The 23,531-nt window shown below is 46.2% G+C and overlaps 1 protein-coding gene across 1 annotated transcript; it reads right to left on the reverse strand.

Annotated features, from left to right (window-relative positions):
- Positions 1-869: 869 nt before the first annotated feature.
- LOC142585006 (antimicrobial peptide microplusin-like) lies at positions 870-7,626 on the reverse strand. The gene is made up of 5 exons (XM_075695430.1): positions 7,425-7,626; positions 6,833-6,894; positions 5,620-5,709; positions 4,767-4,793; positions 870-1,125 (listed from the first exon to the last, which is right to left on the reverse strand). Exons 1-5 carry the CDS (start codon positions 7,498-7,500, stop codon positions 1,048-1,050), a joined length of 333 nt encoding a protein of 110 aa, XP_075551545.1. The 5' UTR covers positions 7,501-7,626; the 3' UTR covers positions 870-1,047.
- Positions 7,627-23,531: the final 15,905 nt, after the last annotated feature.

Below are 23,531 nucleotides of genomic sequence, written 5' to 3' on the forward strand. Positions count from 1 at the left end.
TTTTGGCACGTAAATCCCCATAATTTAATGTTCATACTTTATAGAAATTTTAAATATCGCCTGTGGCAGACGGCTTAATTCTCGTCCTTGAGCTGGATTATTCAAAGAGACGCACCTTAGTGGCACGAGAAATCCAAACACATATTCAAGTAATTAACGAAAACCACTAATTAACTGCTGAATTACTTACTTTGCTGCAGATGTTGCAATTTACGAATTGTAGCCGCGGAGCTTGCAGGACATGTCCACTATAAACGAACTGCGAGGATGACATCAGTTTTGAGATATTATTTCCCAAAGTGTAGAACAAAACACATGGGTGTTCAGTTACTTTTGCGCTTCAATACATCAAATAGCGTGTTGTTAAAAAAAGGAAGTGGCAAAACAGCGCATTATTAGGGCAAGCTTGATGACGCATAACTCCAATGTGGCGTCATTCTGGAAGTTCGTCTCAAGTGGATAGATCTTGCAAACTCACCGACTACAATTCGAAAACTGCAATATGCGCCATCAAGTAATCTTTTCAAAAGATAGTGGAGTTTTGCTTACTATTTGAATTTGTGTTTCGATTTCTCGCGCAAATAATGTCCGCCTCTCTACATAATCCAGCTCAAAGACAAGAATTATGTTAAACGTTTTCTTTTTAAAATTCGATAAACTGAGATATTCTGACCCTCTATATAGATTTAAACTGCCGCGATGACATTACTACCATTATGACATATCTAGTGGTCAGAACTAGAAAACAATTTCAGTCACTGACCGATCTATAGAAACTGGGCAAAGAGTGCTTCGCATTCAAATGTAGCACAGAATAAAAAAATGCGCTTTTTCACGTGTCCTCAAATTATCATAGAGAGCCATCAAAGTTTCACGCGAATGTGTTTTTATTTGCCAGCATTACAAAAACCGTAAGAAGTTTTAACCTTTGATTACATCAAGGGTAAAAGCTGCCCAGAGTCCCTCGATGGCACACTTCTGGACAGTGTAGGAATGTTCAGGACATGGAAGGCTCGTTTCTTGAATATCTTCAAAAGTGGGCACTACTCAGTGGTGATGGTGGTGGTGACCGGCCTCTGGATCGCAGGTGGTGGCAGCACTGTGAATCTCCGCGATTTGCGGCTTCTGTAAAAATAAAAATATGCAACGTGTATGTATATATATACGTAATGCGAAGACGTGGCTTTGTATCCCACCTGCGGCCAGTTCTGTCATTCACTTTCGTTTGCATATAATTTGCATTAATTCATCATTTCTTACAGTTACAATTACAAATACACTTAACTAAAACTTATAAGCAATTTCTCCTGTGCTGTCCTTTGTCTTGGCTTGTTGGCTTCTTATCCTTTGACTAATATATATTGCTGTTGAAATAATAATATGCTGTATACTCATACTCAAGCCCACAGGCAACAACATGCCACACAGGAGATATTCTTTTCGTTGCTTCGTGCCCGTTCACAAATTAAATGTATTTCATTGTCATGTGTTGAGCTCCTAAAAATCACATATGCAAAATACCGACTGCCTTTACAATTAGTCGTTAAATTGAAAGTCATCACAACAGACTAAAAATTACGATGTGGCATTGGAACGAGCTTGTAGCAGAGGGTCGACGTCATGAAGCGACTAGTTCCAAGACTGCTTTTCTCATTGGTCGGCCACCTCCGCTAACAACACGTTCCCTGCCACCTTTGGCTGGTGCCTCAGCTATCGCGAGCACAGCTTCGCGCGTTCGAACCGAAATGCAGTATACCTGAAGCTTTGTTCGATATCAACAGTAATTCCAGCTCCCACGCACTTAAGTTTGCAGGAAGGCCAGTTTCAATGCGTGCAATAATTACTTTAGGAAACATAATAGATTCAATGAGTATAATGGGACGTCAAGGACCCGTTTGCACCTTGTCTGTCAGCTGCGTAAAATGGCAACACGAGCACATTTTTGACAAGGCACATATTCTTCTTTTACGAGTGCTGTGCCGGTGTCACACGGGCAGAGGCTCTATATCAAGGTATTCTTTGGGGTGATTCCCTTATAAGGTGAACCTGGCTTCACTGTTTTCATTTCGCGCACCTATTGCGGTGCCTCATTGGCTAAGGCGCTGCGGTGCTGAGCAAGATGTCGAGGGTTCGATTCCATTTCGACGGAGGCGAGATGTAAAAGGAAGAAACCACCGTGCTTAGGGTGTTCGTTAATGAAACCGAGGTGCTCAAGTTAATCCGGAACCCTCGACTAGGTCGTCCCTCTACGTCATCCCACTACGTCATAGCCCTCTGCGCAATTTAGGAATGTTAAAATCAAAAATTTAATCTAATTTCGCCACGGTTCTTTTGTTATGTTTCTTTCGTTTCTCAGCATTCTGATTGTGAAGGTTATTGAGGGCCTGCGAGACCGCCCTGAAGCCGCGATTCCGCAGAACCGCCGATTGCTGTGAGTACAGAGAGGATATGCCCTTCTGCATGTGTCGCGCAACGGCGTGAAAAGCCAGCGTATATCGCCTCTTTCGTTGCGCTGAAAAGTAGACACGATATATGTCTGCCTACTCGATGTTGGCGCCTCGAAGAGGCACACATATCTGCCTACACATAATCAATCAACAACGGGACGCAGCTGTAAAAAAAACACAAATGTAAAAGAACCAGTTTCCTCTACCTTTGCAAAATAAAGTAACTGTAATAGCAAAGACAAACTCTTGCAAGATTATGTGGCATTGCAGGATCATTCAACACAAAAAAGATGGAAACTGTCAGACTTGCCACCCAAGAGACTCACGCCTACATGACGCAACGCGCCCGCCCATTCTGTACCTGTTACACACATGTCTGCTCCGCCGGCTCTGCCACCGCACTTTAAGGCGACCCGCTCAGATTTCCCGATTTTTAAAGCCATTATGAATTACAACACTGTCCCGTAAAGAGATTGAAGCATACATTTGCAAAATGCTAGTTACCTATGTTTATTTGCCTGCTTAAAGCAACTTGACTTCATTTTAAGGTTTTCCAGCCGGCCGCACAGTACGTTTTCTTGGGCCTTCCCTAAATTGACCCTCACGCTTGAATTTATCCCTCTTGAAGGGGCAGCACAATAAGACGAAGACAAAAGGCAGCAACACACAGGACAGCGCTGAACAGCCCCTTCAAGATGTTCAACCAGTACCAACTCACCCAAATGTCGATCCTTCTACTTTAAATTTATCCCCTCGGATGCTATGCTAGGTGGGCCCTCTTTCGGCGAAGGGCTCTTCCGATCATATTTTTCAAACTTTTATTTTTCATACGGCTATCATTCTAGTCCCTTGTTGATCTGTTTTGCGAGGTTCACGTAGTGCTAATTTTTATCAATTTTTTTGCTTTCCTTGTTATAGCTTATTTTTAGCTCCTTCAGTAAATATTTCAAAGTAATTTCTCTTCAGGCGAAGTGTCATTTTTGTATGCAATTTTTTAAATTTTCATGCTACATCTGAATTTATTCTCATTATCGCGTTCATTGACAATCAGCATAATCATTGCCTACGACGTCTCCTAGTAACCCCCATTATTATAATTGGGCCATTATATTATACAAAGTGATAAGTTTTAAGTTACTGGGAATTATTAAAAATCACCTGTTGCTTATAACATAATGCTGGTTCTTAAGCTGCATTATTCAGAGAGACGAACATTATTTCCAAGAGGAACCGAAATACATGTTCAGCCAATTAAAAAAAGATCACTGATTCACTTCTTAATTCATTACCTTACGGCACATATTCCAATTTGCGCATCGTAGCCGGTGAGCTTGCAATGCGTGCCCGCTTGTATTTATTTTCCAGATTGACACCAGTTTGGAGATATGCGCCATCAAACGCCGTAAATGTAGCTCTGCTATGCATTGAAGCATAAACGGGAACGCCCAAGTATTTCGTCTCTGATTTTGGGAATTAATATCTCTAAACTGGTGGCATCCAGGAAAATTTCATGTGGATAAGTCTTGCAAACAAACCGGCTACAATTCGTAAATTGCAATATGCGCCGCAAGGTAGTTAATCAGGAAGTTAATTAGTCAATTTTAGTATTTAGTTTAGTATGTGTTTCGATTTCTCGTCCAAGTACTGTCCGCCTCTTGGAATAATCAAAAACAGGGACAAGAATTATGCTATGTCCTTTTAAATATACCCTAAAACTTAAAAGTGATCATCCCGTACACAACATCCGTCGAATTTCTGCAAAATTTCTTCGTGACCTCGTTTTATTTCTCTTGCAGTGAAAAGTGACGTTTGCGCTGAACACATTTTGGGAACAATTTTTTTTTTTATTCTTGCGGTTGCGCTCTCAAGAGAGATCAACACTTTGCACCGCCAGTCAGTGGCCGCTAGCACTATGTGAATTGGAAACTAAATCAAGGACGTGGTATTCCCACACTAACCGTCCGAAATAGATATACATGCACGTTCAGGAACGAATCACTGACAAATTTCTCCTGGCTGAATATTTATATGACGTCAGATGCAGTATATTAATTTACTATAATGAACTTTCTGAAAGTAAATAACTGTCACTTCAAAATGCAGTGTTTTCAACGTAATGACACTAGGGTATGTTTGTTTCTTCTCTCGAAATACATTTTAGTCCATTTTCCGTTTTTCTTAGCGCTCACTTCTGGCAAACGAAACAAGCCGTAGTAAAAAGTACAGGGACGCATTGGTCAATGGATCTCAACCCTTAGAAGGTGTTAGAACAAGTGGTTCCATCAGTTACAATGTCCAGGCTGTGACAGATCAACTCACCGTGAAGTGGTTGGCCATGGCAGCTTCCTGTTGAAAAAAAGTATACAGAAATTGTATGAGTCTATGAAGGTATTACGCACTATTTTTTCCTATGATTACACCCCTTTATTACGAAAAACGGTAGTATTCGGTGTTGTATGAAATGTAGAGCAACAATTTACAGACCTCTCTTCTGCTGTTACCAAAATATTAAGGAAGTCGATGTCACTAAAGAACAACCTCACTTTACTGTCATTCACAATGTTTTCATACGAAACCATAAATCTTCTAATAGTAGCGTTGATTTAAAATGTTTTTGGTGTGCAAGGTCAGGATTTCTAGTGGCTTTCTTTTACAGCAGTGTTTTGAAAACAAAACTCAAACGCCTTGCCTCCACATTCGTGAAGTCTTGCTTACGGCGAGCCACAGCTGCGGTCAAGCAGCCCCCATTACATGATGTACAGTTTCTTTTTGTTTTAAGCTTTCCTGATTCTCAAGTTTGTATTACCTAAAGAGCTAACTGCATTATCCGGCGTTCAGAGCAAGGTGTCGAAGAGAAAGGAAATACCAATTCTGTTACCACAACTACACGGGCCTGCTTGTTCTCGCAAAAGCGCAGAAAGCACCCCTGCATGCCGCATTTCGTGTAGTCATGATAGCCGTTTTCATTATATTTCGAATAGTGTTCTCTTCTATGGTCGTCTTTGAAAGGCTCCTGAAGGACATAATTATTCAAACATTATAGGCCTCAAACTCTAACACTATATTACGTCGACGTCTTACTGCCCGTTCGCATGTAGACATAAATTTTCCCTTACTGCTCGAGTGTATATCGTGTGTATGAAAAACTTCCAGAGATGAAAATAGAACTCACCAGGTTGTTTCCGACGCAGAGCTTCCGGATCACGCAGCTCCAGTCCTTGCAGCCGAGAGTCTTCAAAGCCTTGTCAAAGCTTTGGTTTGCCTGCATTGGATGGCCAGGGAAAGTTAAGCTGAATACGGTAGACACAAAAATTACTCGCGGTTCATTCAGTGTATATCGGATTGGAACACAAAGCCGCTCGTACGCAAGAATGGCTCGTAATAAAAGGCACAGGCTAACAGTGGCAGCATACGAAACCAGCACACAACCAAACCGAATGCTGACTAACCAGTGCTAAGCAGAATATCATGGCGAATCAAAAGAACATACAATCTGGAGCTGCGTGCAAAATATGTGCGGTTTGAGTGACGCAATGTCGAGCAAATTGGTATATGGATTCCTGTTACTGAAACTTATAGTTGTGCAAACATGGTCAGATTAAGCAAAGAAAATAGTTTAGTTGTGTTTTATGGCGTTTAATTTTCCTTTCTTTTTAATTTCTAGTTGTGTACGTGTTTCCACGCTTATCTTTGAGAAAGATGCCTGCACGTTTACAGAGCCATATTCCACACATTCACGTATCGTCTTGTGACCAAAAAAATATTAGGACATGTGTGCGTACTCAATAAACCCAAGATATGCTCTTTAAAGACACATAAAGTTTCTTCGTTTCACTTCTACTTCATAACTGCTGGCATGAATGTGAGTCGTGTCTGCGTTTGCCTGTGCGTGTTCTTTGCCTTTGCATGAGCCTCACTGCTCGCAATTGTGTGTCTCAGTGTGAAATTCCGATGTTATTTCATTCGATGGGGCTGTTTAATCGCCTCCACGTAAAAAAATGGAAAGAAACACAGATGTGGAGTCATTCCATATCCTTCTAGGACAAAATTTTCTCTATCATAATTGTTCGTTAGCTGCAATATCGCCGGTAAGATGATATTACAGGAGAGCAACGTCCATTAAAGTAACGTATCAGTTATTTACGTCATCATAAATCTACAGTCTACTGTGGGCACAAGTAGGCTAATGATTTGTAGCAGCTGCAGCGAAACATCATTCTGCCATAGGCTTCCCGGAGCTCCATCTGGGCTTCTTCCATCCCATTAAGCTCTCTCGTCGAAAGCTCAGAGAGCCTGAATTAACGCCTCAGGAACGGAAACAAACCTAACATGCCATCGCACTCTTGAATCACAAGCTGCAATACATATATAGCTGTTGTTCTTACCCCTCGTGAGATGTGGAGTCCAATGCATTGCAGTTCATTTTTCAGCTGTCCGTCTTGTTTATCTGCGCAGGAGAAAATCGACCATTGTCATCATGGAGACACACAACAGAAACTTATCAGAACGCGCTTATTGGAGATATACTTGAGCGGCACATAACACATGCCGGTTTTACATATATCCTTCTAAATATTGCCGCCATATGTTTCAATGTGCACCACGCAAATGTGACATGTATAACGGTATAACAGAGGTGCGATTGAAAAAGAAAACGTGGACAGCCCAAGTCATGACAAAGATTCGAACTCGTCGCTCCATTAATACGCCATTGGCCCCATTTTTTCAACAAATATGATTTTTACCTTCGCGGGCACTACAATAGAAATTAACGTTTACCTTTCAAGGGCATGCATGTATACTCTCACTTCCGAAGGATTGCCAAACTGAACTTTATTTCAAAAGGGCCGTGATAAATTTCTTAGTCTTGAAAATAAACAACCGCAAATGTAAAAAGGACAAGCTACGCCCACTGAGTCCTATAGAATCTGTCAGCATTTTGGTTGATGCACTATAAAACACACCCAGTATACTCACCGCAGAGCTCGAGGTGGTGAGCAAAGCTCACAGTGGCGACCATGGCGAGCAGGACACAGACAAGAAAGGCCTTCATGGTGACTCTCTGGATCTTCACGATACTCGCACAGCGAAATTCGAAAGCTCAAATGAAGCTAGTGGTGTCTAGGGGCGATGCGGGCCCCGTTTTATACCGCTAAAAACGTTGCTGTCGAGCTGCAGCAACCCAGGCAAGTTGCCACCTACACAGGGTGCAGACAGACGTTGCACACACGAGAAATAATGAGGCAACTTCGGCTCCATTGGTCAGAGTTGGCGTCAGGAACAAGTTACACGTGCGATTCCTGACGGTGCCAACATCCTCCCGCTCTCATTGACGTATCGCGCTTATGAACCGGCACGCACTGCATCTGAAAACTGCCGCCGCCGCACGTGACATAACCAAGGACACGAATACGCTCGCCATCGAAGACGCGCGCCGCTTCCCACTTTCAGCAGTTGCGCGTCGTCTGGAAATAAGCTTCGCGTATTTACTTGCTCTTGGCGCCTCTGGCTGAGTGGGGAACCGGGTGCTTAGCCCTAACGCTGCGTTATAGCCATTGGAGCTTAATCTGTGTACTGCGGTGTCATTGGTTACATTTATTTACTTTGTTAGTGTAGTTTAACCATTTCCTCACGCTTCTTGGACGCTCATTCGAAAGTGTATTGGTACATCCCACGTTCAGCTGAAGGGCGCAGCGCAATCTTTCCTCCTGCGTTGCTGGCTTTCTTGCTTTTTTCTCACGATCAACGTGCGAATATCGATATCCGCTTACAAGCGTGAAGGTCTTTGTGGTAGCGGACATGCGCTGCAAAGACAGCAACTCCACAATAGCAGTAGCGTCTCTCTCACTTCAGTTTCTCTCCATCGGATGCACGTTTTCACGCCGAACAGTCCTTGTAAGCACGGTTACGCTGTTACAATTAAATGAGATGTATACCTTCATAACATTGCGCTCTCCTGTTCTTGACGATGCACATAGAACATTGCAGTAGCGTGCTTCTGTTCACAGAGTTCTTGCTCCTTTTTTCGCCCGTCATAATATCGCTGTGTCAGTTGAAATAGCGAAGTTTTTAATGAACTTCCAATATCTAAAAAACTCCCCCAGAATATATTGCATGGGGAGGGCGCGAAACGCCGGGGCGGCGTGCAGTAGGGGTGCCATGCAACTGCTCAAGAACTGACGTCCGGAGATGGCGTGGTACAACGAGCAACAATTCTGGTCCTTCAAGGCATAAGCTGCGACGGTACAGAACGTCGTCGTGGAGCGCGAACATGCGCAGCGTGGGCTCCGAATGTCCAGAATAGAGACGATCGATGAGAGGACGTTTAGCAGTCATCACGCCGTTGTTCAGTGCGAATCTTGCGCACTGATCAGAAATGGCGAGGACACAAGAGTCGGTGTCATGCGCATCATATCCAGGGCGGTCGAAAGGATGACGGGAGAGGCAGTCGTCGTTCTTGTGCAAATGGCATGACTTCTATAACACAGAAACTGAATATTCTTCGAGCCGTAGCGCACACTTACCTAATCATCCATGTAGCGTCTCTAAGTGAGGAATGCCAGCACAAGGCGGGGCGATCACTAATCAAGGAAAATGTGTGGCCGTACAAGAAGGAGCAGAATTTGGCAACTGGCCAGACTAACGCCAGCCACTCCAGTTCAGTAATTGAAAAATTTATCACGGCAGGTGACAGCAGGCGGATGGCGTATGCAATTATACGTTCTGCGTTACGCTACCATTGAACAAGCACAGCCCCAATTACATGGCCCCTGGCATCCGCGTGCGGCTCAGTGGCGGCAGATGGATTATAATGACCAGCAATAACGGAGCCGAGGTTTTGCTTTGAGCAAGGCCCGATATGAAAGCAACGTCCTTCTTATATAAGTCGATGAGTGGCGTGCAGTTTCGGCGAAATTCTTGATAAAACGATGGAAATACGAGCTTAGGCCAAAAAACTCCGTGCGTCTGCGGCGGAAGATAAAACAGGAAAGTTCTATACAGCGCGAATCTTTTCAAGGTCGGGTTGAACGCCAGTGACACTCACGAGATGGCCAAGAACGTTATTTTGACTACGCCTAAAGTGACACTTGGATGAGTTAAATTACAAGCCAGCGTGTCGGAATACACCAAGAATAGCCGTTAGACGCGTTAGACGACTCGTGAAAGTTGCTAAAAAGACTATGACATCGTCTAGACAACACATGCATTGGACCACTTATAGGCGAGAAGCAAGGAGACCATCATTCGTTCGAAGATTACCGGGGCATTACAAAGACTGAACGGCATAACCTTAAATTGGTAGAGGCCGTAAGGTATTACGAATGGAGTTTTTTCACGGTCCATGTCATCTACCGAGATTTGCCAATAGCCAGATAGGAGGTCTATCGACGAAAAGTACTTGGCTTCGTGCAATCAGTCCAAAGCGTGATCAATACGCGTGGAGGGGTAGACATCCTTGCTCATGATTTTGTTTAGCTGTCTGTAATCCAAACAAAAGCGCCAACTGGCCTGGTATTTTGTAGCGATGCCTTTTCCGATTCTATGCTTTTTCAGGACTTGGCCAGTGGTCAGAGCGCCAGTCTGCCCACATTATCAACGGGATCAGGCGGCCGTGTGGGGTGAATGATCAGCATAGCATAGAATAAGGCATAAGGCATCGCTACAAAATAGCGGCCCTGCCGTCCTTCTTCTTGACAAGGACAACAGGAGACGCAGTTGCGCTCACGCGCATGCGTCTACCTTCAACAAGCGCCGAAGCCCGGCGAGCCTGTCAGCGTGATAATGTGCCGTCGCGCATGGTTGGTATCGTGAGCAGGCTTGTGTTTGCCACTCCCTTAGTGAAGGCGAGGCTGTTAAAAAGGACACCGGAGCAACGCCGAGGATGCTGCGTATCTACCGGAAGCAGCTATGCCGGATTAAAATAATGTCGTTTGTCGTTCGGCGTCGTATTTCTGTCTTGGCTCGGAGCCCTGCTCGGCCAAACGTAACAGCGCCCACAGACTTAATGATGGCTCGATAAAGCCTTCAGTCAACATCTTATTGAATTATCGATGTATCACATGTCGTTCAGCATGTGAAACACCGTACGGCTGGCAGCGTATTGGATTGGCGTCTCCGGTGTAAATGTGGTGGGTGACAACCGATGTCTGGGCTAGAGGACGGCCGTCAAGGTCTAAAATACTGCGGTAGTTTCCAAGAGACGGTGGAGGGCAGCAGCTTCTGCCGGAAGATCTGGTGCAATCATCTTGCTAAGTTCGTCTGTGAGAGTCGGTGAACCCGAGGTTCCAGTAGGAGGTAACGGAATGTCGGCATCAAGAGCCCATATCTCGCAATCGTTCACCGGCGAGATGTCACCCAAAGACACTCCTCTGGGAAGAATTTGAGTCAAGCAGGTAAATTTAAGGAGACGGAGGGAAGTCTCATTGCCTGTAACAGTGAGCAAGGTATGGAGAACGGCTATATTTCTTTTAAACAGTATGTCAGCGGTGGGACATAGTACATAGACGCCGTCAGGAACTTGTGGAAACAGAGTGACGTACGTAGTGGCTTAAGGCGACCGGCTGATGTCTTCTGGAGAGCATAACCGTAGTTGTGTTGCTGGTGGACTATAGTAGCCGTGGGGCAGTTCAAGCCGAATGACACTAGACGCGTGATCAAAGAGGGCAGAATGGGACCATAAAAAGTTTAAGCCAAGTATAACGTCATAAGGGTATTGTTCCAAAATGGCAAACAAAACAGTCGTAAGGCGCGCCGTGATGCCAATGAGAGCGATGCGCATACCAAGCACGCTATGCGTTCCTCCATCGGCAACATGGAGGGTGCGTGATGCAGCGGATGTGAGAACTTTGTTCAGGCGTCGGCACAATTGGGTACTCATCACGGATACGCGCACGCCAGTGTGAATGAATGCTGGCGAATTGACGCGATCGACTAAAACGTCCATCAATTTTGTCTAGTCGGCAAAGTACTCAGAGGGTTTTGTGATCGAGTCCTCAATGCAGCGTCACCTCCGATAGCTGCATCGCTTAGTTTTCCGGAAACGGGCGTCGGGGCTGCATCGGGGATGGCGGGCGACGAGCCTGCAGAGATAGGGACGGTGGCCGACGACCTGGCGGCGAATGGGACTGGTGATGTCGGAATGACGACGAGGGGCTCTTCTAAGGAGCACGAGCGTCATTGTTTGGTTGTTGCGGTGCCAATGGAGGCTCGTAACGACGCTCGCTCTGTTCGGGCCGATAATAACCAGTGAATGATGCTCGCAGAGAGAGGAGACAGTATGGTTGCTACAATGGCGAGCATTGTGACCGATACGCCAGCAGGCAAAACAGGATGGCTGATCGTCTGCGGTTCGCCACTCGGCTGGATTTGGGTAGCGTGCAGGATACTGCGGACCTGTTGATAGACCTGGAAAATGAGACAGCTGTGAACCGGCAACTGCAGATACAGAATGAACTCCAAGATTATTCACTTCTTTGCGTGCTATTTCCTGAACAAACAGTGCTGTAGGCAAGTTGTTCGGCTCACTGGAGCGGTAAAAAAATGTTGCAGGACTGTTGTTCCAAACTACGTGCCTATCATCGAGGCGACGGGAGCTCCCACTTCTCCACGACGAATCAAGAATTCGATGAGGGGGACTTCAAGAAGCACCCAGTCATCTCCGCGACGAATCAAGAAATCGACACGGTTGACGTCAGCACCCGCCCCACCTGGTTCCTGCCGACGAGGAGCCGCCAAAGGGATTTAAGGGAGAACCGGCCCGTTCTGTAGAGAGAGAGTTCCCTCCAGCCGTTCAGATGGTCTGATGTGCTTTTACAGCTACATGTACGCTATCATCCTCCATCTGTAAATATTGTATAAAAATTTTCGTATCTTCTTCGTCTGCGAAAAGAGTCCGTCTCTTGCCCTCGACCCCGAAGTCACAACAAGGACGCATGACTTCAAGTTCTCGCCACACTGTCCGCGTCAGGACATCTGATGACGATGGTCGCTGCACTCCTAGCCCGTCGTCACAAGAAAATGCCGCATACATCAAAGTATGCGTCACTCTCGGTGATTTCATTCGAGTGCGCAGCCTTTCAAAGCATGCGAACCCAGCCATTCCTGGAATCGCCTTTCACCGCTTTTACACCACGTGGCATACGGACCTTTCAGATTCGAAATTCGCGCGATGACGCACGCGGTGTACTGAACAAAAACTGAATCACATTAAAATGAAGCCAGACCGTGCCAATTGTTGAATCGTTTATCCGATTGCCGCCGGGCATAAAAGACGACCGGACGGCTGGTCGACTATGAATCAGCAGTTTTGCTCCAATTTATATGTCCACAAGAAGTTCGATCGCGCTTCGAGAAGGCGGTTGTAGAATCTTATGCGAGCTGTCGCCCTCCATCCAATGCCGCGTGCAAATTGTTTGTCCGATCGGATTGTTGCGTGACTTCCCTTGGTGTCGCGTAAAAAAACTAAAACTGCCTTTTATCGCTGGCGTGCTCGTCATTTGAAAAGCTGATTTTCAAAGAATAATGGAAGCTTCCTAAATGGCGGTGGTTTCAAGATATGCACACGCAGGCTTGCTGTGTTTAATCTCGGTTAGCCTCGGTTCTCGCTATTGCGTGCAGGCGCCTGGTCGCGTCATGGTTCACTGCCACAGACATCGATTTCATCATCTTTTTAGAGCGCAGCTCTTTGGCGTCCTTTCCTGGGTTTCGCGTCGTCGTCGGCGTTGTCGTCGGCCTCGTAACCAGCTCCGCCCCCCTTTCATCCCCCCAGCACTAGCAGCGACCGACTGATACCGCTGGATGCCGCTGACGCCGCTAGAGAGTCAAGATAACGTGACTGCATAGAACACCGTCGCCGCCATGCAGAAAGAGGAGGAAAGGGTCCCCCCCCCTGTTCTTGTGTGGCGGATAGGGTGCTCTTCAGTTGCCGACGCGCCGGTTATTTCACGTAGGCCCCGGCACGTCGACGAATACGTGACCACCTTCCCACGGCTAGACCTGGTTCTTAGCGCTGCGGAAGCGAGGGTATCATATTGTTTGTGTCGGCATCGGCGGCGTTGTCCCTGAAACCAACTCCGCAGCTGGGGTTGACTCACTATCGGCGTCAGCGGCATCAGTCAGTCGCTGCTATCTCTTCCCTCCTCCCTTTATCGTGTTGTCCGCTTGCTGCGCGCGCTTCTGCCCCCATCGTTTGCCGCTGGGTGTACACGCCGCCCCCCTCCCCCCTCTTCCTGCGAGTCTCCGGTTGTCAAAGCGCCGGCTCGAACTTAATTCCTTTCTTCGCTCCTCCTCCAATGCAACCCCTGTGCGGTGGCAATCAGAGAGCCAGATCGGTGGCGGCGGATCTGTATATGTGCACCGCCCGAGCCGAAATTGCCGCTGCCGTTCGCCCTGTGCGGTGGCAATCAGAGAGCCAGATCGGTGGCGGCTTGACATAAAGACAAACAGCAATTTCCTAACACTTATGCGGGAGAACATCCCGTTCCTCTCGCTCGTAACGCGTCCCACGGCTGTGACAACCTCGCGAGGCACTTGTATAGATCTCGTCTTTGAGAATCAAGCATTGGTGTACCAAGTCGAACATATATCAGTCTATTTCTCCGACCACAAAGCTTCCTTCATGACTGTCAAGAACTGTTAGTGGAGTCTTTGTTAAAGGAATACGTGTGAAAAATAAAAAAAAATTCTGTGATAGCGCATACATGTGTTGCTCGATTTCTTTGCCTCAATCTATCGAAAAGGTGAAACAGCTTATTTGCTGCGCTCAAATTTCGCATTAGGAAGTAACGTAATCGTCGGTAATTTTTTTTTTCATAGGTGACGTGTACAAGCTGAGCAGCTTTTCCGATGGTATGCTAAGTGATTGGACTAAAGACAGACATACATCTTTAGTTGGCGAATGTTCAAAGACCTGTTTCACTGAACTGCTTCAGGTATAAGGCGCATTAGTGCGAACAAGCTAGATTAGTTTTTTCGCAAACTTGTATTAAAGGAAGACACCCAAAGTTTTTTACGTTCTGATGTACACGGAACGCTACACCACGACGTTCTTTCTTAGCTAAGCATTGGTGAAACCACTATGAAACCAAATATAGACTGATGTATACAGGGCCAACTTAAAACTCGCGATATCCACCGCGTTCGCTGCAGTGGCTACATGGTCTGCTGTTCTGTATGAGGTCGTGGGTTGAAGCCCGGCTACCACGGTCGTTTTTTTAAACTATATTCGCATGCATCTCCATGTTGCAATGAAAGTTAAGAAACCCTAGATCAATGTTGTTCCGTGCCCTCGACTATACGGTATTCCTCATTGCATCTGCGCAGATTAGGGTAATTAAAGGCAGCCAATAAAAACTATGGATATTTTACTCCGGGCGATATGCAAGTGATGCAATATTTTCTCGCGTTGTGTTTGTCTTCTTTAGCCGTCTCAAAGCCTGGGATATGCACAGCACGATTAGGTACTTAATACGGGTGTCGCTGTTCTTTCTTACCATGCCGCACCTGAGCTTATAGCCGCAGTGATGGAGTCTTCGGCGTTTTATTTTTGGTAAGAAAAAGCCTATTGAACCATTAAAATACAAGCGGCATCCATTGGCAATTACACAATAAATTGTTTCAATTGATGCGTAAATTTCACCAGTGCTTATGAACTGACAGGCTACGTGAAATCCAAGTAAGTTGTTATCCAATCAACTAAGATACGCCTGTCATCCCTTTGCGCTTAGCCCTCTTTGGAGGAGTCGAAGAGACGCCCCTGTTAACGTCAGAAACAGTATATGGGGCTGGTAAACACGAGGTCGCGGTATCGAATCCCGACTACGGCGGCTCCATCTCGATGGGAGCGAAATTGAAAACACCCGTTTACTTAGATTTAGGTGCATGTTGAAGAACGCCAGGAGGTGGAAATTATTCCGGCGTCTCCCACTACGGCGTCCCTCATAATCCGATAGTGGTTTTGGGACGTAAAACCCCGCAATTTTTTTTAACAGTATAAGGATGCAAAACAGCCCAATGCAGCTCAAATTTCGGATATACAAGTAAGCTTATTTTCTTTCTCAACGCCGTTGTGGTTTGCTTTGTTTTTGTAAAGTCATCCGACGCATTCTCTCGCTGGCTGCGAGCTGCCTATACGCCTTAGTAATTAACTTCTATAAACACTAAACAGCGCCACACATCCGTAAACATTCCACGGCGATTTGCAGTAGATCTAGATATCTGTGGCATCTTTCACAATGTTGTTAAAATGTCTGCGAAAGTCTTATGACCGAGACAAGAGATCCTTGCGTTTTCGGAAGCTTGATGTTTATAGTGCTGCAAGTGCTACTGGGCAGTGTGGTAACGGTATGCGGTGACAGTGACTGACTGTGATTGCTTGTCTATGCCCCTTTCTTTCTTTATTTCTACTTTGCTGTCACTTTACCTCCCCCTCCGCCCTCTCCCCAGCGTTGGGTAGCAAACCGGATCTTCCCACTAGTTAACCTCCCTGCCTTTCGCCTTTCTTCTGTCTCCCTCTGATGCAAAAGAATAAGGTCACTGAAATGCAAATCACTTGTGACAGCGAATTTACTTTTTGAGTTTTTAAAAGGCATTCAATACTCTTAACGCAAGCAGTAAGCATTTGGTTTACACACTCGTTGGGCGTCATACCTATGTGAATTCTACAAACAACGCTGCCGCACTCTGATTTCGTGTTCTGGTGAAAATTGGGGAAGGAAAATCACCTGTAACGCAAAAGCATTGCCCTCCCGGAACCGCATTGCTTTTCTCCCAATCATCTGTAACAAAAGCTGCGGCGCCATAGGAGCCTCTAAACCAATAAACAACGAAGCTATCTTCAGTATTTATTGATTTCGGTGCTCCACTGTCTTTATCCCAAAGGTTGCGTCCGTTTCCTTTCTTCTACTTGGTCCGTGTGTCCTCTAAATATAATTTTCGCGGAGCAACAGTCACTGGCCGTTTTCATGACCGTGTAGAAATGAAGGTAATAACGATAGTAATCACTGTTACTACTACTAATACTAATACTAATATGCATGCAATCAAGCGCTCTTGCCTGCCTGCCAGAACGACGACCACAGGCGTCCTTCTCCAACGAGGTCAGCATCCATCGTGCCTGTCTACCATCGGGCTTCGCACCCTCAGCACGTTCAACCTCAGCTTTGTGGTGTTTAGAACAACCTCAAGTGCGTCTCACGGTTCCAGGGATAAGAAAGAAGACCGACCTGCCTACCTTGGCCCTGAAGCAAGCAGCTCTGGATTGTTTGAACACTTTCTACTTTGACCGAGTCCACATATATACGGATGGCTCTTCCACTCAGACCAGCTCCACCGGTGCAGTAGTTATACCATCACGATCAATTAGCGTCTGATACAAGGTTTCTCACATGACAACATCGACTGGATCGGAGCTTGTTGCCCTCCGAGGTGCCGTTGATTACATTAACAACCAACCCGCTAATCGGTGGGCAATATTTTGCGATTCGAAGGCGGCCTTACAATGTCTTCTGTCATCTCTTCGTCGCGGGTCGTGTGAACAACTAGTGTCGGAGATACGAGAAATGCACCATCGTATGATAGCGAAAGTACACGACGTCGTGTTTCAGTGGCTGCCTGGCCATTGCGGTATTTCCGGCAATGACCTCGCTGACGAAGCTGCTAGGAAAGCACACGAAGGATTAACCCTTGTTTCTGTACCTTTATCGCGGACCGACGCAGCCCAACACCTAAGCAAGGTATCACACCGTATGACATTAGAGAAGTGGCACACACCTGAATTCACCCAAGAACGATTGCATTCCCTCGACCCCTCTATGCAACTGGGGCTGTTACCAGGGCTTCTGCGAAATGAGGAAACAATGCTGTGCCGCTTACGCTTGGGCGTCGCATTCACCAATGCGTATACGTTTTTGATTGGAATGACTGATAGCGCCGACTGTAATGCCTGTGGTGCCGAGGAAACTATAGAACATCTACTGTGCTACTGCCCATCTTTTCAAAACGAAAGACATGACCTCTGCACAGCTCTCAATCAGCTGGATAGAACACCGTTCACCTTGAATAAGATCTTGGCACCATGGCCTCGCATATCGCAGCTACAAAAGGCCACAAAAGCTCTGCTGCGATATTTGAAGGCTACTGGATTGAGTCAGCGTCTGTGATCCGGACTGAGTGACCGAACGATGTACCCAGTAGACTTTCTCTTCTTCTTTTAATCTTTCCGTCCCCTTTTCCCTTTCCCCAGTGTAGGGTAGCCAACCGGGTTCAGTCCTGGTTAACCTCCCTACCTTTCCTTTATCATTTGCTCTCTCTCTCTCTCTCTCTCTCTCTCTATCTACTAATTATGATAATATAATATAAGTGAAGAAGAACAACAATGAAAACTTTACGACAGATCACTGTTTGTAAGTGGCTCGAATGTTCCTTTGCGTTTATAGAAAAGTTTTCATATGTCCAATATGTAGCTTGGCTCTCTGTTTGAGGCAGATTGACGGTGAAATCGACATTCTGTGACTTACTTATTGTGATTATTTTTAATTTTCTTCATTTACTCTAAACCTACTCTCCAATTTCAAGCGGCCTCTGGGCTTGGGTCAACGTATGTATATGATGTCTCTGTCTGTGCAGTTGCAGGATCCCTCTTTTCCTCGCGCCACCAGCCCCGGCGTTGGCCGAGCGTCATCACTACCGTTGACAACTGATATATCAGTCCTTCTACTCGATGCAGAGAAGTCAGCCTGGCGGAAACAACGCCGCTTGCTTCAGCTCTTGCGATATCGGTATCGGCAAAGGCGCGGTCCGACCGTGACAGGGTGGCCAAATTTAGGGACGAATAGGCTGATCAAGGAGTTTAGCTGAAACCCGGTGGTGCAGAATAAAGCGAGATAAGGGCAAGGGTTGCAGAGAAGTCAAGTGGTCCCTGTGGCCGACGCCAGCGCCCGGCAACAGTAAGCGGCTGCACATATAAGCGGGATGCTTAGTTGTCGGTCGTTACAGGGTGAGTCGGGTCTGAAATTTGGGACGCGGAATCCATGAAATTACATACAATGCACTCTACGGTGTCATTCATTGACGGCTGATACTGATTCTCGCGCAATGAGGATGCCAACAAATTGTTCCATTTGCCGACTGTCACGTTCCTCCAATTGACAACATTCTTTATTGATGGCCTTGACAGTCGCACAACTCTTGAATACAAGTTGGTGTCAGAAGCTGTGCGCGAGATCTTTGAGTATGTGGGCAGCCTTTTTGGTGTTCGGTATTTGCTAGCCTACATTGCGGCTATGTTATAAAGGCGTAACGGCAACGTAGTAGACATTTTGCAGAACACACAAATCACGCATGCATTACTGCACAATCCTTTTAAATAGCGGTCTCTCTTTGTGCGCGTGGATAACCGCGACAGGACACTACTTTGAGAACTAGCTGCAAGTACTATATATGTCATACCCAAAGGTGTACCTGTCCCGGTGGCCACGAGATGTGACGTAATATTACGAGTAGTTTTGTCCACAGCATGCTAATTGACAACGACACACAGACAGCAAGGTAAATATACCTGGTAGCGAAGCTTCCATAGGAGCCCATACGTTCAAAACATGGCGGTCCATCGGCGGTCCATGGGGCTTAGCGCCATCTGTATGTGGTGGGAACACTTCCGGTGGAAGAAAAAATAATGTGACGCCATGTCCGTTAAAAGCAGAAGTGACGTCATTTTGTTTTCGAAGGCGCGAAATTTGTTTTGTTGTTCTTCCTTTGGAACTATATATTCAAATGCCCCGCCATTCGACTTGATGGGCGTTTCGAACTTTCAGAGTGGAAAGCGATGCAGGAAAAGGCCAGCCGTACGGTTCTCGAAATCGCATCCCTGCACAGAACATACTTTCTTTGGAGGCCGACGAAAGCTTTAGGCGTAGAGTGCTGATCCTATTGCTGGATGCCAAGCCCGTCGGCCAGCGCACCCGCACGAAAACAACTACACAATTATCTGGCGGTCGTAACTCACTACTTTTGACTGAACAGATTAAGAAGCAATGAAGCTACCCGCGTCACCAAATTCAAACTTCGACAAGCAAGAAAGCAGAAACTGTGAGGGGGGCGTATTTCAACAGGTGATACGAGTGCGCCTTTCTGCCCATTTCAAGACGTGCATTGCATTGCGAGTGATAGTGGCGTCAACGCCCCCTGTAGCGATGGGCGCTGAAAAGAAATGCATTTATTAATAATAATAAAATTAAACTTGTATTTTCTTAACTCGTCACGAATATATAAAATTGACTAGGAACATTATTTTCGTTGAATGAATCTAACTGTGTCTCGTTTGAATTAAAAAACGCGTTTTTCTTTCCCATTGTTTGTTCCCTCCAAACCGAGTCGCGCTTCAATCGCTGCTCCCATAACCCCCCATGCTGATGTCGGTGACAATCTGTACTGAACCGCTTTTCGCCCGAAGCTTCGCGACCGATTTGAATCGACCTTGGAGACAGTTTGCACAATTTTTGTGTCGTGCATTTTTCCTCAAGGTGCAAAACCAACTGATCCATGTATCCGCCTTCATATTTAAGAGAAGCTTTATCTCGGCGGCTCCTATCTCTATACATATCTCTATCTCTATAGAAATCCTTTTTCTCGGCAACCACACCACCAAATTTATTTTTATTGCATTTACAGAAAAAGTTGAAATGTAGTGACTATTCGTAGCTAATTTTGGATTTCTACTGTCATTGCTTTAATAAAAATGGTTAAATATCGCAAATTTTCCGAATAGGAAGTTATAAAGCTTACAACTCTGTAACTCAGCAATGAAAAAGGATATAACAATTTTGTCAATTGTATCTTACAGTACATATAAAGCAGACAAAATTGTTGTATTACGCATGCATCTCAAGTTTATCACTATTGTGCGAGTTTGACTTTTGCAAAACTCTTCTAGACAGTATAACCAACCCGCGTAAGTCATCAACTGATATATCAATTTCGCTCGCTTTGAATGCTCAAATTTATGCAGTATGCTGAGCTGCGATATCTGTTATAGGTGCAGACCTACCAAGTCGTAAACTTCCTGCTTCTAGTTTTTTTTTCAAAGTTACCAATTTTTAAAAGTTCCTTTTCAAAAACTCAGGCCCTATATCGAAATTCCTCTTCCCGCAGTCACTAGGATTTACCTTTCTCTCGCAAATGCAACAGATGTCTTTAAAATCGGCACAGTGATTATCTCAGGAAAGCATTCTGCATTTTACATCTATTTTAATTGGTGGCTTCCGAGTTCGGCCCGAAGTAAAACTCCCTCTTAAGAACGTCTCGATTTCCAGCTGCTGCGGTAGCCCTTGTCTGCGGACAGCGAAGTCGCTAAACCCGCCGTGGTTGCTTACTGGCTATGGTGTTGGACTGCTGAGCACGAGGTCACGGGATCGAATCCCGGCCACGGCGGCCGCATTCCGATGGGCCCGAAATGCGAAAACACCCGTGTGCTTAGATTTAGTTGCACGTTAAAGAACCCCAGGTGGTCAAAATTTCCGGAGTCCTCCACTACGGCGTGCCTCATAATCAGAAAGTGGTTTTGGCACGTAATACCCCAAATATTATTATTGTACAAAATCGTTTCAGAGTCCCATTAAAGATCCCCTGGCGGTCAAAATTAGTCCGGAATCCCCCAACTACGGTATGTCTCATAATGAAGTCATGGTTTCGGCACGTAAAACTCGAGAATTTATTATTTCTTCCCCACAATCCGCCTGACGGCAATGCACCGCGCGTGCGGCTCCTGAAAACACTGCCCCCTCAAAGTGCACTGTAGTGAAAGTATGCCATTCATTTATCCATTATACCTGCGTTGTAACCTTATTAGCGTGCAATCATACCGTCTGCAGGCGACGAATGTAGCAGATGTCTGCTTTTAGCCTCTATACGTACATGGGCCGTGTTTTACGACTCGAGACCGGCTTTACACAGCGTGCAGACCATTCTAAGACGTGGAGCTCACGAAGAGCTAACATACAAAATCGTCAAACTTCATCACGACGTCAACAGAAAGGCCACGAAATTATTTTCCAGTGGCTTCCTGGCCATTGCGGGATCAGTGGAAATGATCAAGCGGATAAAGCTGCCCGAGAGTCACACCAAGAACAACAGAGCGTTCCCATTCCTCTTTCGAGGACAGACGCTGCAAGGCAGCTTCGTCAGCTGGTACGCAAGCTCTCCTAAATAAAGTGGAACGCCCCTAATGTAAGGCGCACCAGGTTGTACGAACTGAACCCTTCGCTTCAACTCCGATCTCCACCCGGCCTTCACCGATTTGAGGCATCGCCTCGATACCGGCTGTGGTTGGGAGGGGCTTTCTCGAAGGCGTACACTAATTGGAATGACCGACAGAGCTGCATGCGACGTCTCCGGCATGCAAGAGAGCATCCAAGATTTGTTGTGTTATTGTCATCAGTTTCTGTCGGAAATGCAAACATTATCTATCCCATTGCGAGGACTGGGTGATCGGCCGCTGTCTGTGCATGTGCAGGTCCATATCGCTCGTCGCTGCACAAAGCTATGAAGGCACTTTTGCCTTTCTTGAGGACGACTGGCCCATGTGAATGCCTGTGACTCGCTCAGGCCTTCCGCGTGCGTGCGAGAGCTCAGCGCGACTTTCCTCCCCCTCCCCTTCTCTATCTTATCTTTCTATTCCCTCTTTCCCATCCTCCAGAGAAGGGTAGCCAACAAGGCGCATTTCAGATTAACATCCCTGCCTTCGCTCTTTATTTCTTCCTCCTCCTCCTATGTTCTAGTCTTTATAGCGGTGGATTTTTAGGGCTGTTGCGGCCGTCCGCCTCTCGATATTAACTGTGCGTGCCAAATCTTCGTTCAGAAATAGGCTTGAGTGCGCCCGCAGAAAATGCCCGTTTTTGCAGACAGCTGCCGCCACGGTGGTTGATTCCAATCGCGCAATTCTTGTCGCCAGCGCTTATCGCATAACTAGGGAGTGGTTCTCTGCTTACAGACAGGGCAGAAAAAAAATGTATTTGTGCCGGCAGGGGGGGCGAAAATGTTGGAAGCTGCCGAGTTATCGCTCGCCTGTGGTTTGATTCCCGGCGCATGCAGAAGAAAAACTCGCAAGGTCCATTGAATATTCCACGTTTCACTTCGCTGTCATGAAAAGTGAAGTTGCTCGCGCATGTCAGTCGCGCTTGTGGGGAATTGAGGACGTGTCATTGGCGTCGCCCACTTTTACGCTTACCAAAGTCCAACATGCCGCGATATTTTGTGCCAGCCGTGGCCGTAACGCTCCGTTGTTGCCGAAGGTGGTGTTAGCCGGGAAGTCACTGCCGCGATCGCTTGCAGATGATTGCCGGTGGTCTCCCGTCCAGCGTAGCTGTAGAGGTTCTTGTGCTGGGACTTGCAGAATGGTACCCATGACCAACGCTCATAAGCACGAACATTCCTCGTGCAGCAGAGGCAACCGATGCGCGCAAGCAGTCCCTACGCAAGCATCCAAATCTCAATCGCAGTGCTTGCAGTTCACGACAGAGCACGTCTTCCCTCAGCTCTCCAACACTTTAAATAAATAATGCTCAGTGATTCCCGGATTCTCACGGGGACGTTCCTAAAGCGGCAGGCGACGGCTGATGCCTGCTGGCTAACGATTTTCAATGGTGGCAGGCCTGTGGCCACCCCTGGTGCGGGGAGACTGCTCGCTGTTATATCAGTCCAGTTAAAGAAATGACCACGATGCCATTACGACCAGGAGCACACACCTAGTCACCCAAATGTCATGTCATGCCATGACACTGGTCTTATGCATGCATGCCATGTCATGCGTATCCTGATATAAATTTAAAGCAACTACCACAATGGCATTGTGACCACGAGAATGCCATTACATAGCCGCACGTGATTTATGCCATTGCTGTCATGTCATGCATCCATTTCTTGTCATAACTGTACTGTATACAACGACTTCGACGGCAATATGACTCGGAGCACATACCTAGCTGCCCATATATCATGAATGTCATGAGATGTCATTCATGTCATGTCGTGCATATATTAATATGCAGGGTGATAATGTTTAGGTTTTATAGAATTTTTAAAAATCGGCCG

This window comes from Dermacentor variabilis, chromosome 1, assembly GCF_050947875.1.
Source record: "Dermacentor variabilis isolate Ectoservices chromosome 1, ASM5094787v1, whole genome shotgun sequence".
Taxonomy (NCBI): domain Eukaryota; kingdom Metazoa; phylum Arthropoda; class Arachnida; order Ixodida; family Ixodidae; genus Dermacentor; species Dermacentor variabilis.